The sequence below is a fragment of the Amblyomma mixtum genome, chromosome 8 (genome assembly GCF_055824585.1).
Source record: "Amblyomma mixtum isolate Tamu chromosome 8, ASM5582458v1, whole genome shotgun sequence".
Classification (NCBI taxonomy): domain Eukaryota; kingdom Metazoa; phylum Arthropoda; class Arachnida; order Ixodida; family Ixodidae; genus Amblyomma; species Amblyomma mixtum.
The window spans coordinates 11,375,988-11,391,094 of record NC_143019.1 but is presented as its reverse complement, the minus strand read 5'-3'; the positions used below and the strand labels follow the sequence as shown (position 1 = coordinate 11,391,094).

Here is a 15,107-nt window from a genome sequence, read left to right as displayed (position 1 = left end):
AACCAAAACAAAATTTTCCATCACGGACCAGAATTTGCCTCAGTTCGAATACTGAAATTACCTTCTTTCTTGGTGGTTCGTTTGTGCAGCACTATAGAAAGGCTGGAAATTTTCATTACAGTATTTTACGACATTTTTACGTTAGTCCTTGCTGATGGTTTGTATTTATGTCTGCCAAAAGTGTGTAATTTTTCATGCATTACTTGTCAAGTGTGTCTGTGCCTTTTTTTACGCAAGCAACTCTAGGCGCTTGAAGCATTGACTTCCTTGAGAGAAAATAACAGCAATCGCTGGTATTGAAATCAAGTAAAAAATTGATGTTAAGACATAGCTTTAAACTTTACTCAAGTAAAATGCATTTCCTTGCAGCAAGAAGCAAGAGAATCGAAAAGAAACTACGCTAACTTCATCATTAGTGCCAGCTGCGACTTTAAAACATTCAGGGGGCAATTTGACTGTCTAAATTACTTAGAGGCAAAGAGTTTTCCGCACATTTTTGACTGCCTCTGTGGCACTGGTGACGTCACCACTAGATTGCGTCGTATATAATTAATGACTGATTACTAAGTAATGGCAAATTACTAATTAATGGCTAATTATTAATAAACTGCTAATTAACGACGCTAAAGCTTCGCCTTCAGGAGCGGAACGCGACAGCGTGTTATAGCGCTGCCAGAGAGTCCACGGAACCCCACCACCCGTTCGTCGCGATGCCTTGCCCTTTTGAGGAAACGAAATGGCGCAATAATTCTCTGTCATCTCGGTGGACACCGGAACCGCACCGTACAAGAAGGGAAGAAGTGGGAGTAAAAGAAGCAAGAGGAGTTGTAATGAAGAAAATGAAAATTGTATTTGAGGAAAGGAAATTACGCAGTAATTGTCTCACATATCTCGGTGTACACCCGGCATCCGTTTGTAGAGGAAGGGAGAAAGTGGGAGTGAAAGAAGAAAGAGAAAGAGGGGCCGTAATGAAGAAAATGAAAATTTGTATTTGAGGAAAAGAAATTAGGCAGTAACTGTCTCACATATCTCGGTGGACATCCGTCAAAAGCGTGACACCTCTGCTGACAAGCTTCTGCTGACAGCCTTCTGTCGACAATGAGGACGCAAAAAAGGCTTTCGCCTTAAAACACAATTTTTAAAGTGATCGCGACAGAGGAATGTGCAGTCGCTGCCAATGCTGCCGAAGTCGTTGGACCGCTACCCACATCGTTTGGGGATGCCATGAATATTCGGAGTTTCGTAGAATAAAGCTCGTAGAATTTCCTTATGTTTTCCGTCGGCCACGTATAGCGAAAGGGTCGCTCCAGTAACCCACGAACGCACGGCCGTCACTCTGGTATGGGAGCAGTTCGGGCAATATGTGGCAAAAATCCCGAGCGCCAAGCTTTACGTCAGTCGACGACGACCGAGTCAAAGCGCACATCGTCCACAGAGAGAACTGTTGGCCCAGATGCCCGCTTTCAATAAGTTGCTGGGTTTTCAATAAAGAACGTGTTACAATCAATCAATCAATCTTGAAAGCAGGGACCACATACCAGCTCACACCTCAGCTTCATTATTCCGGCCAACAATTTAAGTGCGAAAGGACTGCTTCCTGAGGTGAGACCGGCTCACCAATATGTTTGATGGTTGGCCTTGAGGGTGACCTTGGGCAAACAATAAGTAAATAAAATAAATATTGCCGCGGTCAGGAATGGAACCCCCGGCGGCACAGACTGATGACCTTCGCTGGCCACTGCAAGAGAGCACTACGCTATCGCCGCAGATGATCAAGCCTAGTTTTAAACTGAACACACTCTCACATTGCGCATAACATATCGTCTTCTTCATCAACTAATACAAGTGTGGAACTAATATCTGTGCTGTGAGCTATGTGGCGTTAGTGAAAGTGATGTGCGCTGCCTGCCTTGGTGTGGAAAACATTGTGGCAGAAACGCGGCACTCGAGCAATACGCGTTGGGCGTTGATAGTTTAGCAGAAACGTGGCACTGGATAATAGGCTACCGGTATACATTGGCGTTGACGATGAAAAAAACTTTTGAGGAAGCTCATAACTTGCTCCCTGAATAAGTTGGCACCTCGATCGCGCTTTCAGGTACGTGGTGGTGATGTCTCACCAGCAAGGACCGCTAGGGGGCCAGACGAAGAGAACGCCGTTCGCAAGTGCTCCTGCCTCGACGCCTCCTTACAACCGAAAAACATCAACGCAGTAGAAAATGGAGCACTCCATCGCTTTCTACTGATCAAGCGAAATCCGTGGATACCCGCTTTACATCCGTGAGTCCCGATTTCGCCATTTTCTGCCCGTCGGAAAATGCAAGGCAGAGAACGCCGCGCTAGGCCTAGGCGGCGTCGGGCCGTCGGCCCGAAGGAACGCTGCTACATCTCACGACGCACCCGTGAGGATGGCTGACGCTGATGCGGCGGCGTCGGCCGGAGCCACGACACCGCTCGAAGAGAATCTTCAAAGCGACGCCAACGCTACCGACAACGCTACCGACAACGCTACCGACAACGGTACCGACAACGCTACCGACCACGCTAACGACAACGCTACGGACCTCTCGCAGAAGAGAACAATCGACAATGGGGGATGGTTCACTGCCAAATACCAGAACTCGAGACTGATTGCCGTTCCGGAGGCCGGGACAGACGCGGCGGACAATTCAGCGCTGAGCCAACCCAAACTCAAGTGGAATCCCGTTCGGCGAGAGAAGCTACCTCCTTTGCCAAAAAACGACTTCAAAGTCATACTTAGACCGAAGAATGGACTCAACATCAGCGAACTGAGCACGCATCAGATGGCCCGGGCTATAACCAAAGCATGCGGAAAACCGGACATCTGCAACGAAGGCCGCTTCCTTATACGGCTGCGCAACGGATCCAACATCGCTATACTCAGCACGCCAAGCATGGAGACTGCCAGTGCTGTGCAGTGTATTTCGAGTCTGCGCTTTGATGCAAAGAACTATGCAGTGACAGCTTACGTGGCCGCACCGGACAATTCATGCAAGGGTGTCATTCATGGAGTGGACGCCGGGACCACGCCAACTGAACTACTCTCACATCTTCGGGTACGTACCCAAGGAGTCAAAATACTTTATGCAAGAATGCTTGGCAAATCCCAAAGCGCGGTCATTACCTTCGAGGGAAAGATCGTTCCGCGCTACGTCTATTATTACGGCGGCGAGATACGTTGCTACCTCTATCGATCATCGCGGCAAGTTTGTTATACATGCTTAAAGGCCGGACATAGGGCGGACGTATGCCCGACACCTGACGTCGTCGTCTGCTCTAAATGCACCGAGCCAGTGATCGAGGACGGACACTCCTGCGAGCCCAGGTGTGTGCTATGCACGGAAGCGCATCCTACAGGGGCAAAGGAGTGCAAGGAGCGCCTCAAGAAACCGAAACCACGGACGAGAAAAAAAGAGGAACCAGGCGGCGGAGACAACGGCGGACGCGGCCGGGCCCGGAAGCGCTGGTTCAGCGAGGACTCCAGTTCGAGATCCACGTCCAAATCGGCATCGAGATCAGGTTCAAAGTCGAGATCGGCGTCCAGGACCCGGGAGGATCCAGAAACCAAAAAGAAGCAGCAGCAGAAGACCACACCAAAAAAGGAGGAAGCAACCAGGGTGAGCTGGAAAGAGCATCTTTTCCCTACCTCTCCCACTGCTCCAAAAAACACAAACACACAGAAAACAGTGATAGGCAACAACGCTAATGGGGAAGTTAACGCGGAAGTTCAAGAGCTAAGACAAATAATTCAGACGCTCAGGGCAGAAAACGCCGAGCTGAGGCAGAAACTAAACGATCTGATAGACGAACTAAAGGCCCAAAGAACAGGGCAGAACAACACTAACCCGCAAACAGATGAAGATCACGCGACAACTATAGGGCGCCAGGAATTTACAACTGCCATGGTTGCTGTTAACAATGCACTGGCAAATCTTAGCAACCTCATCTCCAACATCCAAGACGAGACGCGCAAGGATAGAGAGCGTCTAGTACAATTCACAGCCATGAAATCCAGAGGAAAACCCTATAACAGGCCATCTCAGTATGGCGAGCAACCGTAAACGCTCGGTCAAGTTGGAAACCCTCGAAATATGGCAGTGGAACTGCCGTGGGATCCGCCGAAAGCAGGGTCTTCTTAAACAACACATCACAAATTGCACCTCTCCGCCAGACATAATCGCCCTACAGGAAACCGGCTGCTCACTCACTCTCGCGGGGTACTCCGTCTACGAGGGGCAGGAGCAAAGCAAGGTCGCCACGCTGGTTGCGAAAGCAGTCACCGCAATCAGACACGACATCGACGGAACGGACATTGACCACGTCCTTATAGAAATCATTACCCAAAAGAGAAGCCAAGAAAGCACCTTCCTACTTAACGTGTACAGCCCGCCAAGCCAGAGGAAAGCCAATTTCAGCTACCTGCTAGGCAAAGCAGAAGAAGCAGCAGGCAAGAACGGTATCGTTATTCTGGGGGACTTTAATGCCTGGCATAGAAGCTGGGGCTACGTTCGGGAAACCCACAAAGGCAGGGATCTAGCCAGAGAAGCTGATCGTAGAAGGCTCACCCTCATCACTGACCACACCCAACCCACGCGAGTGGGGAACAGCATCAACCGAGATTCGTGCCCAGACTTATCATTTGTCAGAGGGGTAAGGCACGCAAGATGGGAAAACGACGGCGAAACTCTAGGCAGTGACCACTGCATCCTGCGCCTTCTTATAGAAACCCTCCCGATCAGGAGACAACATGGCCAGGCTAGACTGACAAACTGGGAAGCCTATAGGAAATCGAGGGCACAGTCTGAAGACGCTGAGATCACCGACATAAAAGGCTGGGTCGCAAGAATCAAGACAGACTGGCAAAAACTAACCCGAAAGGTCGCCCTCACTACCAACACGCCCGAGGGGGACAAACATCTCTTACACCTTTGGGACGCCAGACGGGGCCTACTAAAAAGGTGGAAAAGGCAAAAGCATAATAGGCGGCTCAAGCGTAAGATCGCTGAGGTCACCAGACAAGCCGAAGAATATGCGACGGAGCTCTCGAGGCGCGACTGGAACCAAAAGTGCAACGAACTTCAGGGGACTCTAGGTTGGGCCAAGACATGGGCTTTGCTAAGGGCTCTCATAGACTCAACCACGACAAAATCCGAAACTCGTAAGACGACCCAAAGGATCGCGCACCAGTTCCAAGGCACTGACGAGGAACTACTACAGAACATCAAGCAGCGTTATATCGGCAATGCAACACACGCCGACAGCAGCTTGGCATACACGGGCAAAGCGAATCCCGCTCTGGACGAACCCCTTACCATACAAGAAGTCAGACACGCTGTGATGTCCGCCACAAAGAACACAACACCAGGGAGGGATGGCATCACTAATGCCATGATAAGAAATTTGGATGACAATTCAATCAAAAGATTCACAGAATTCGTCAATAAACACTGGGAACAGGGGACCCTCCCGGACGACTGGCGACATGCGGAAATAGTAATGATTCCGAAGTCCGGAAAGACTCCAAACCTGGAAAATCTTAGACCAATTTCCTTAACATCATGCTTGGGAAAAGTGTACGAGAGAGTTGTGCATCACAGGTTGCAGACCCACCTTGAGGACAACGAACTCATGCCACACACTATGTTTGGATTTCGAAAATACCTATCGACACAAGACGTTCTCCTGCAGATCAAGGAGGAGGTGCTTACTACCGTTCCAAAATATGGAGAAAACATCTTGCTCGCTCTCGATCTTAAAGCGGCCTTCGACAACGTCAGTCATAGGGCTGTGCTGGAGGGGCTTAGCAAACTGGGTTGTGGGCAGAGAATATTCAACTATGTGAAAGCCTTTCTGACTAACCGAACCGCTACCATTGGAATAGGAGGCATCAGGACTGACACCTTCAACACCCCCGAAAAAGGAACACCGCAAAGCTCTGTGTTATCACCTATGCTCTTTAATATTGCAATGATTGGTTTAGCAAGGGCGCTTGAAGAAATTGAAGGAATCAGGCATGCCATCTACGCAGATGATGTCACAATCTGGGTGACAAGGGGATCCTTAGGAGAAAAACAAGAGCTTCTTCAGCGAGCAGCAGACACGGTCAACGTATACGCCCGACACTGTGGACTCGCATGCTCCCCTGAAAAATCCGAGGTGCTCAGAGTCTACAGACAAGGGTATGATCTGCAAAACTCCATAGATATCTACATAGGGGAAACGAAGGTTCCGGAAGTATCGAAAGTTAAGATCCTCGGCATGTGGATCCAAAGCAACCGTCGTATTGATCACACGGTCAGACAGCTAGCAAATACCACAGCACAGATCACCAGGATGATTGCAAGAATTTCCAACAGAAGAAGAGGTATGAAGGAGGAAGACACATGTAGGCTAGTACAGGCCCTCGTGGTCAGTAGGATCTTATACGGCGTCCCCTACCAAACACCGCTCGAGCAAGAAAAGGAGCAGTTAGAGGCAATTCTTAGAAAAGCATACAAATGCGCTCTCGGACTGCCGGTCAACACTTCGACGGAGAAATTCCTTAAACTGGGCATAAACAACACAGTACAAGAACATATCGAGGCCCACCTTCTCGCGCAGAAAACAAGACTGGTACTGTCCGCAACAGGCCGAAACACGCTGCGGTTGTTCGGCATGAGGGACGCTTTGAAAGAAATCAATAGCACAGAGAGCGTTCCAAATGAAATCAGGAGGATCATTGAGATCAGCCCGATTCCTAAAAACATGCATCCCGATATACATAAGGCGAGAAGAAAGGCAAGATCTGAATTCCACGAAAGAAGCTTCGCCGGGGCAAAAAACGTATTATACGTTGACGCAACAACATACAGACACCGATACGGCTCGGTAGCCAGCGTGGTGGATCACCAGCTCAGGGAAATCAACTGCGCTTCGATAAAAACCAACAACATCCTCGAGGCTGAGGAAGCAGCAATTGCACTCGCCATCACCCAGCAGAGTGACGAGCCCCATGCACACATCATTACAGACTCGCAAGAGGCGTGCAGAAGATACAGCAGTGGACGCATATCCACTGCAGCCATTCACATACTCAAGGCGAGGACGATCACTTTTACGAGTTGCTTCATCACGTGGACACCAGGCCATGAGGCTGTCAAAGGGAACCAATGTGCGGACGCCAATGCCCGAGGATACGCCAACCGGGAGGCGCGCACCGAAGGGGAACTGGACGCAGTCACTAGACGGTATGGAGCCATCTTAGAACACCAACGAGCCCTCCGTAGGGCCTACCCTCCTCCCCACAAAGACCTTAGTAGAGAGCAGTCGGTTGCCTGGAGACAACTGCAGACTAATACATACCCCAATCTGAGTTTACTCAGCAAAATTTATCCTTCCACATATGCCAACAAATGCCCGCTATGCGGTGAACACCCAACGCTTTACCACGTTACATGGGCCTGTCAGAAAATGCAGGCAGTGCCGATAAACAACACACCAACACCGGAGCAGTGGGAGGCTGCGCTGTCCAGCTCGAAGCCTGAAGAGCAGCTCAAGCTGATCGACAGGGCTTGCAAGACTGCAAAGGCCGCTGGGGCCCTGGACTGAGGGCTCCACCTACTCTTCGATAAAGAACACTTGTTGTACAATAAAGTTTTTCATTCATTCATTCATTCACCAGCAAGAAATTGTCCTTTCGCACGGTATTCTTTCTAAGAAATTGTAAATCACCAACCAATTTTTTTTATTTCTTTAAACGTCGTTTTCACCTCTCTGTTGCACGTCCCTTTGTCCTCTGAGGTAATAAAAAAAGTTCAAAATGGAAAGAAAAGAATACACTTGTAGCTTACTGGTACTCACGTATGGGCAGGAAAGTGAAGGCTAACGAAAAGGGTTCAGCTTATGTCAAGGTCAGCGCAACGAGCTATGGAAACAAAAATTATAAGTGCGGCGTTAAAATACCGGAAGCGGGCGGAGTGGTTGACGGAACAAAAACGGGTCAATAGTATCCTTTTGGACACGAAGACGAAAAAATGGGCTTGAGCTGGCCATGTAATGCGAAGGCAAGATAACCGCTGGTCCTTAAGGGTAACGGAGTGGTTTCCAAAAGAAGGCAAGCGTGGCAGGGGACGGCAGAAAGTTAGGTGGACAGATGAGATTGAGAAGTTTGCGGGGACACGGTGGGCGCAGCTGGCAAAGGACAGGGTTAATTGGTGAGACATGGGAGAGGCCTTTGCCTTGCAGTGGTCGTAGTGATGGTGATGATGATGATGCTGAAAATATATCTGCGTTTCTGGTCGCAAGCCAACGGCGATCAGAAGAAGAGGAAGGCCGTAATCGCGCAAGCCTGCACGTGCCTAAAATCTTTCAGACCCTCTCGCTCGAGCTGTCCAGTTTCTGTGACTCCAACGGCTCTCCGCAATCGCCGCCTGCCGCCCTTCTAAGGTCTCTAGTGCTGCTCTCGTTGGCCGAGCTCCGCTTGCTACCCAGGCCCACGACCTGGTCCCTGCACTTACCAGGCTGCCCTTGAGAGCGCATCAACGTCTACCTAGGCCCCAGTCGCTGCATCCACCGTTCTCGGGTGAGCGCCTTAAGCTATCGAGACCGATACCAGTCTTAAAGGGGTGCCTAAGCGACCACGGCCTTCTGCTGGTGGGCTCGAGAACCCGGGTTCGATTTCTAGTCGTGTATGTTACGCTTTTGTCAAGTGAACCTAAAGGAAGACCTGCTTTCTATTTCGGCGTATCTTCCCTAGAGGAAACCCTGAGCCATATCTTTTAAACATATATTTTTTTGCATGTGGAAGATCATTGCATTACCCATTTTCGCGCGCTGTCAGGTGTTTGCCTTTCAACAAGGAAAGAAGCGTCTCCTTTAACATTGCGTACCGAAGCTAAGGTACTCTGCCACGGGCGCCGCATAGTGATATTATAGCCCGGCCATCAGCTCCGGTTTTAGGGCGTTGAGGATGAGATTAACAGAAATAGCTACCACAGTTATGACAGCTTACGCTGATTAATGGGCTAAGCTGGTGAGTTTAGTTTTATCTTTCCTACAAGCATACTACAAGAAATATTTTGGTACCGTAGTATGGCGTCGACTGACCGTTGCCACGGAAACTTGCCAAAGTCAAAAGCAATAACGGTGTAGTTTGCAAAGCTCGTAACCAGTTACATAAAAATCCGTGCGTAAAACTCGTGCACACAATGCAATATAACACAACTCATGTGCAATACCAAGAAGTGATGTAAAGTATGCCATGCTTAACAGCAGAATGGACATACATCAAGCGAAACTTCGCAAATGCATTAAAACATCCATGCTCTGCGTAATGAGTTCCCTAAGAATTGGAGGCGACACAAGCCCCGCCTTAAGGATATGACGCGATAGCATAGTAGGTTAATTCCCTTATATGCAGAAGATCATTCTCTACTTCACATTCATAGGTCACTGCGTGTCCTGATACCTCTTCTGGCGAAGTGGTGCAACGGTTAACCGATGCGCTACTGCAGGTGTTCCCTGCCGTGGGCTTTGTGCGGCACAGGCTGCTTTTCCCGGGCGACGAATCATTAATTTGACCGCCAGTCTTCACGGCGGTGAGTTTACTGACTATCCGGTGCCTAGTTTGTGATGAAACTAAGGTCACATGCCTAGGTGGCCGACATGCCTCTTAGGTTGCCCTCTGGAGACCACTTGCCAGACCCATGCCCGTCATTTTGAAGCAAGAGCTTCAATAGGCTAGGTAAAACCGGATATCGCCGTGTGCAACATTACTCTGGGACACGCGTGCAACTTGACTCTCGCAGGTGGTGTCTAAAGAACAACCTAGGAGGCAGGTGTGCAACCTAGGTCATGCGACTTTGTGGCGCCATCACAACCTGGCCACCGAATAGTGAGCAAACTGCCCGCCATAGAAGGTGGTAATTGAATTTGGTCGCTCGGTGAGATAAACCAGGCCCTCACAAAGCCCATCGCTGGGAGCACCTGCCATCGCAGGGCAGTAGCGCATCGCTTAATCGCCTGCACCACTGCGCCATGAGTGGTATGAGAGCTGCGAGCGATCTATGGATGACATTCTGCATATATAGGAATTAACCCAACACGCTATCGCGTCATGTTCTTAAGGCGGAGCTTGAGTCCCCTCTTTTTTTCGCGCACAACGCCGACTTTAACGCTGTCGCCTTAATAAAATGCCTCTTGGGGATTTTTGTTTCACTGCGGAAAATAGCATAACTGAAAAAATTTTTCTAATGTTTTCTTTCGAGTTTTTCACTTTCGATTATTCGTTCACGGTTATTTTCAGAGCTTCCATCTGCGTCTGAATTCGGCTTTGCACGAACGCCTTGACAAACCAGCCTAACCATGGGTAAGTAAATTTTTCGCCACCTGGATGGTGCAGCCGGCCTATATGCAGGAGGTGCGGCCATTCGTTGTCTCGGTGAAGTTCAGAAAAAGGACTGGCACACGCACGAAGATCACGGCACTGTCTTCGCCTCGCAGTTTAGGATATAGACAAATATGTGTAACAAATACACAGTACAAATAAAAGGAAACTAGGGAATCTTGTTTAAGTGCAATCAGCACCAAAGCGGGTGGCTGTGACAGGAATGGTGACAAAAAGAAGGCATAAGCATCAAAGGAATAATTCCTATAATAGGTGGTCTCCAATCTGTTGTCCGAAGAGATTACATGGAGGACAAGGTGGGCACAGGTGGCAAGCACACTAGTTCCAGCTTTTGTTATGATTGCGATTTGAAAGCATTCAACAACGTTGGTGGACTTGGTTCGGCGGGGAAAATACTCATGTTGCGCGAGTATAAGTGCGCAAACCTGAAAAATCGTGAATTATTTGTTTGATACCCTAGCAAATTGGCCTTCATAGAATTAGGACGTTATAACAATCGAACGCACAAGTACAACCTGCGTAGGCTATGCACGCACAAGCCATCCAAATTTTTTTTTCTATAACACGTTCTTTCGGCACGTAATAAGTGGCGCCGCTTTCTCCGTACTGATTGCGCCTTTCCTTCAAAAGAAAAAGTGGTGCGGGGCTAAAGTAGCTAAATCGAGTAGACGTGCAAAAGCATGTGTTTAGCCCGATTGGCTCGCGGTTTTGCTTTTCTGGGTCGTCGGCACGTCTAGCGACGATAATAGAATCAGGTTATGTTCTGATCAATATTAAGCTAATTTGACCTGTCCTCACCACAGATGTAAGTTATGAGGACGACGATGTGGAATGGACAGGGCAAGAATGTGGTGGAGTTTAACCCCGAAGCGTTGATCGACTGGGGCGATAGCATAGTGCTCTCGTGTAGTGGTCACCAAAACTGATCTCTTCGGACCGCCACTGGATCGAAACTGAGTCAAGGCAATATTATGTATTCATGGGCTGTTTCTATATTAGCCACCCACTAGTTGATTCTCCCATGGGCTGTAGCTTGCACGACGCTCCTCCTAACTAACCCGAGCTGATCAGAGTTTCGCCGAGCTTACTTAAGACTCTTGTTTGGAAAAGTGTTAAGCAGTGCTTTCACACGAAAACTATTGTTTCAAGCTGTGTGTGAAAAACACATCGTTAACGTCCTATCTACGAGCAGCATCCCGTCATCCTTCTTGCGGTGTTCTTCGGGTGATAAGTCTAGTCCAACTTACTGATTGTTTAGCCGTTTTACCGAAGATACCTGCACCTGAGTGGACAGATGAAAGTCTTCAAAATACATTTAACGGTTGTGCTTCGTATTTTTCACAGGTGAAGCGTCGCAAATGTCTGCAATGTCTGGTAAGTGTGAACTTTTCTCTCATTTTAAGCTAGGAAATCAGAGTTTCTTCTATTTTAATGAGGAATGGTGTGCTAGAGTATGAATGCATGTGACTACTATTGGCTGTCCTTAGTTAGGTTTATCACTGTATAAATTATACCTGCCAGTACGCTTAAAAGAGCTCCACAGTGTTCACTGCTATTCTATGTAGTAACGGCAGTCACACCCTTTTCCCTTCGAGTTCCGCTAAAGTGAGGGACGAGCTAGAAAATTGCGCTAGCGTTGAAGCTGTGTTTAGCCCATGCTGGCTGCCCTACAGTACTGCATGGTGTAGATAAAAACCTGATGACCATAGAAAAATCCGAAAAGTGTGCACGTGCTATATATTTATAGCGCGTCCAAGATCACCTGATCCCATTAGTAATTTGATAATCTCCTCATCTGGGGAGTGGAAAGAGATCATTTAAACGGCACAATCAACACTAACGTAGTAAATTATCAGGTTCTTCTTCTTTGCACCAGAGGTGCCCCGCCAGAGACGGTTGGTAACTCGAAGACTGAAGCTTATTTCTTCGCACCAGGGGTGCCCCGTCAGAGACGGTCTTGTGATCAGTTGAGATGCAGGGATAAAAAAGGCAATAACTGAAGATTTATGTACAAACATTTACAGAATATACAAGTTAGATACAACGGCAAAAAGACAAACAACCAAAAGGCGGAACTGGCTAATACAAGATGCGTAGCATCGAACCTTAGCTCAGAACCCCGCTTCCAGCTCCGGGGCCCGGTTTTAAAGCCCTAAAGGCCCGGCCCACATTTCGTAGCTTCCAATCATGTTGTGCTCTCAACATGATTGGTTCTTCAAGGGCATGGCCAGCCCTCCGGCTTCAACAATTTAAAACCACCCTCTCTACCATTAAAAAAACATAAAAACAAACACAAATACACATTCGTGCCAGTACGTGCGCGAATCGGTACCGCGGGGCGGGGGACACCCGTCCTTCCTGGCGCGTTCGCGAGCGGCCGCGTTCCGAGAAAGGAAACGCTTCGCTTTGAGCGCTCCCAGCCGCGTTCCGATGACCCCGCGTACACTAACGACCCCTTACAAACGTCCATACACAAAACGAAACTTCAGCGATCTTGTAAAATACTTGTAGTTAACCAAGAACATGCCCTAAGCTTCACATTTAAAAAGTGACGGGTTGAGAAAGTGATGCTTCTTTCATCAGTATTCATATAGCACCCACAGGTAGATGTTCAAGCTTTTACACCTTCGTTTTCAAGCCCACTTTCAGCGGGCCAGTTCAAAAAGAAATCAGTTGTTCGAAAGAGTCACGACTGTCACGCACCATAACTCAGAATGTTTTCATTTCTATTCAACGAATCGCTAGTATAAGTGCATTAAAGCAATAACCGCGGCAGGTAGGCGCAATCCTCAAAAGCAAGAATTTCGGAATAGATGCCGTCCTTTTTGGATTTGTACCGACAAACACGCAAAAAATGCGTCAGATCTCGCAGCCATGATTGATTGCAGCCGATCTCATACGTGGATAGCTAGTGTTGCCTTGTCTGTCTACACGTGGCCCTGGAGCATTTTTCTAGCATCGCAAATGAGCCAACCCACACATTGCATTTCTGGGTGAATAATATGTAAACAAATTTGTGGCGTAGTAAAAGAACAATGGGCTTTAAACGTAGTGAAGTGAGACGCATGTAAAGACAGACAAAAGGGGCACGTGTCCTTCTCGTCCATTTTTCAGCGCGCAGTTTTATTACTCTGACGCTGTGAACCCACTAGCCTGCCGGGATGTTCTGCGGAAAGAATTTATTTATTCGTTGATATTCATTTTTATTTATTTGTTACGGCGTACTGCATCCTCCGGTATTCCGGGGAGCTGTTCCGGGGACTGGAATGGGAACAGTTGGGGATAAGAGTTAATGGAGAATACCTGAGTAATTTGCGATTCGCTGATGACATTGCCTTGCTAAGCCAATCAGTACAAGAACTGCAAAGCATGATCAATCAGTTAGACGGGTAGACCAGAACGGTGGGGCTAAGAATTAACATGCAGAAAACCAAAGTAATGTTCAACAGCCTAGCAAGGGAACAGCACTTCGCAATTGGTAGCGAGGTGCTGGAAGTAGTAAGAGAATATGTCTACTTAGGGCAGGTAGTGACCGCAGATCCGGATCATGAGAGGGAAATAACTAGAAGAATAAGAATGGGGTGGAGCGCATATGGCAGGTTCTCTCAGATCATGAATGGCTGCTTACCAATATTCCTGAAGAGAAAAGTATACAACAGCTGTATCCTACCGGTACTTACCTATGGGGCAGAAACGTGAAGGCTAACAAAGAGGGTTCAGCTTAAGAACAACGCAGCGAGCTATGGAAAGGAAAATGATAGGTGTAACGTTAAGAGATCGGAAGAAGGCGGAGTGGGTGAGGGAACAAACGCGGGTTAATGACATCTTAGTTGAAATCAAGAGGAAGAAATGGGCTTGGGCAGGGCATGTAATGCGAAGGCAAGATAACCGCTGGTCCTTAAGGGTAACGGAGTGGATTCCAAGAGAAAGCAAACGTAGCAGGGGAAGGCAGAAAGTTAGGTGGGCGGATGAGATTAAGAAGTTTGCCGGGATACAGTGGCGGCAACTGACAAAGGACAGGGTTAATTGGAGAGACATGGGAGAGGCATTTTCCCTGCAGTGGGTGTAGTCAGGCTGATGATGATGATGACTGTATCCTCGCCTGAGGCTATCGCGCACCACATGCGCGGGACAACGCCAAAACACATCCTAAATTAGGCATGCTCTTCTCATGAGCCCCTGAAAATTCATGCCTCTTTCGACATCATAACAGGCATAGGTGTATAAGTGTTAGTGACTATTGGTGAAATGTTGTCAGGTGTCAAATGACCGTCTTACAGATACTACAGAAAAAAACAACATATCAATCACAACGTGATGACGAAGCGTAGCCCCGCCAATCACGCACGCCAAGACCGGAAAGAGCTGCCTAATGGCTGGGTAAAATAAAAGCAAGGAAAAAGAATTGAGTCATGATCACGTCAAGGATGACCTTTGACTGGGCAGGGTCAGTGACTTTGCTCCCAGGCAGTTTGCAACGTGCTGTTAAATTTTGTGTAACAACGAAATGTTTGAAAAGGGAATAGGGTAACCTTTGATCCCTGAGAAGTCCAGTTGTTATTAACAGCTGCCTTTCAGCGACCAATATAAGCAGCCTGCAACTAAAAAAGAAAACGCGTATGCGAGAACTTTTTCGCTTGATCTTTATCCTCTATTCAATGAGTGCCTGTTTCAGTTCGATCCAAACATTCAACCAATCGTT

At 48.1% G+C, this 15,107-nt stretch overlaps 1 protein-coding gene across 1 annotated transcript in view; it reads left to right on the top strand.

Moving 5' to 3' along the window:
- Positions 1-10,362: 10,362 nt before the first annotated feature.
- Positions 10,363-15,107, top strand: part of LOC149331332 (uncharacterized) — a 47,090-nt gene continuing 42,345 nt past the window's right edge. Inside the window, exons 1-2 of the mRNA XM_089557335.1 lie at positions 10,363-10,366; positions 11,750-11,779. Of these exons, the coding sequence (XP_089413461.1) occupies positions 10,363-10,366; positions 11,750-11,779 (34 nt within the window). The remainder of the gene's footprint in view (positions 10,367-11,749; positions 11,780-15,107) is intronic.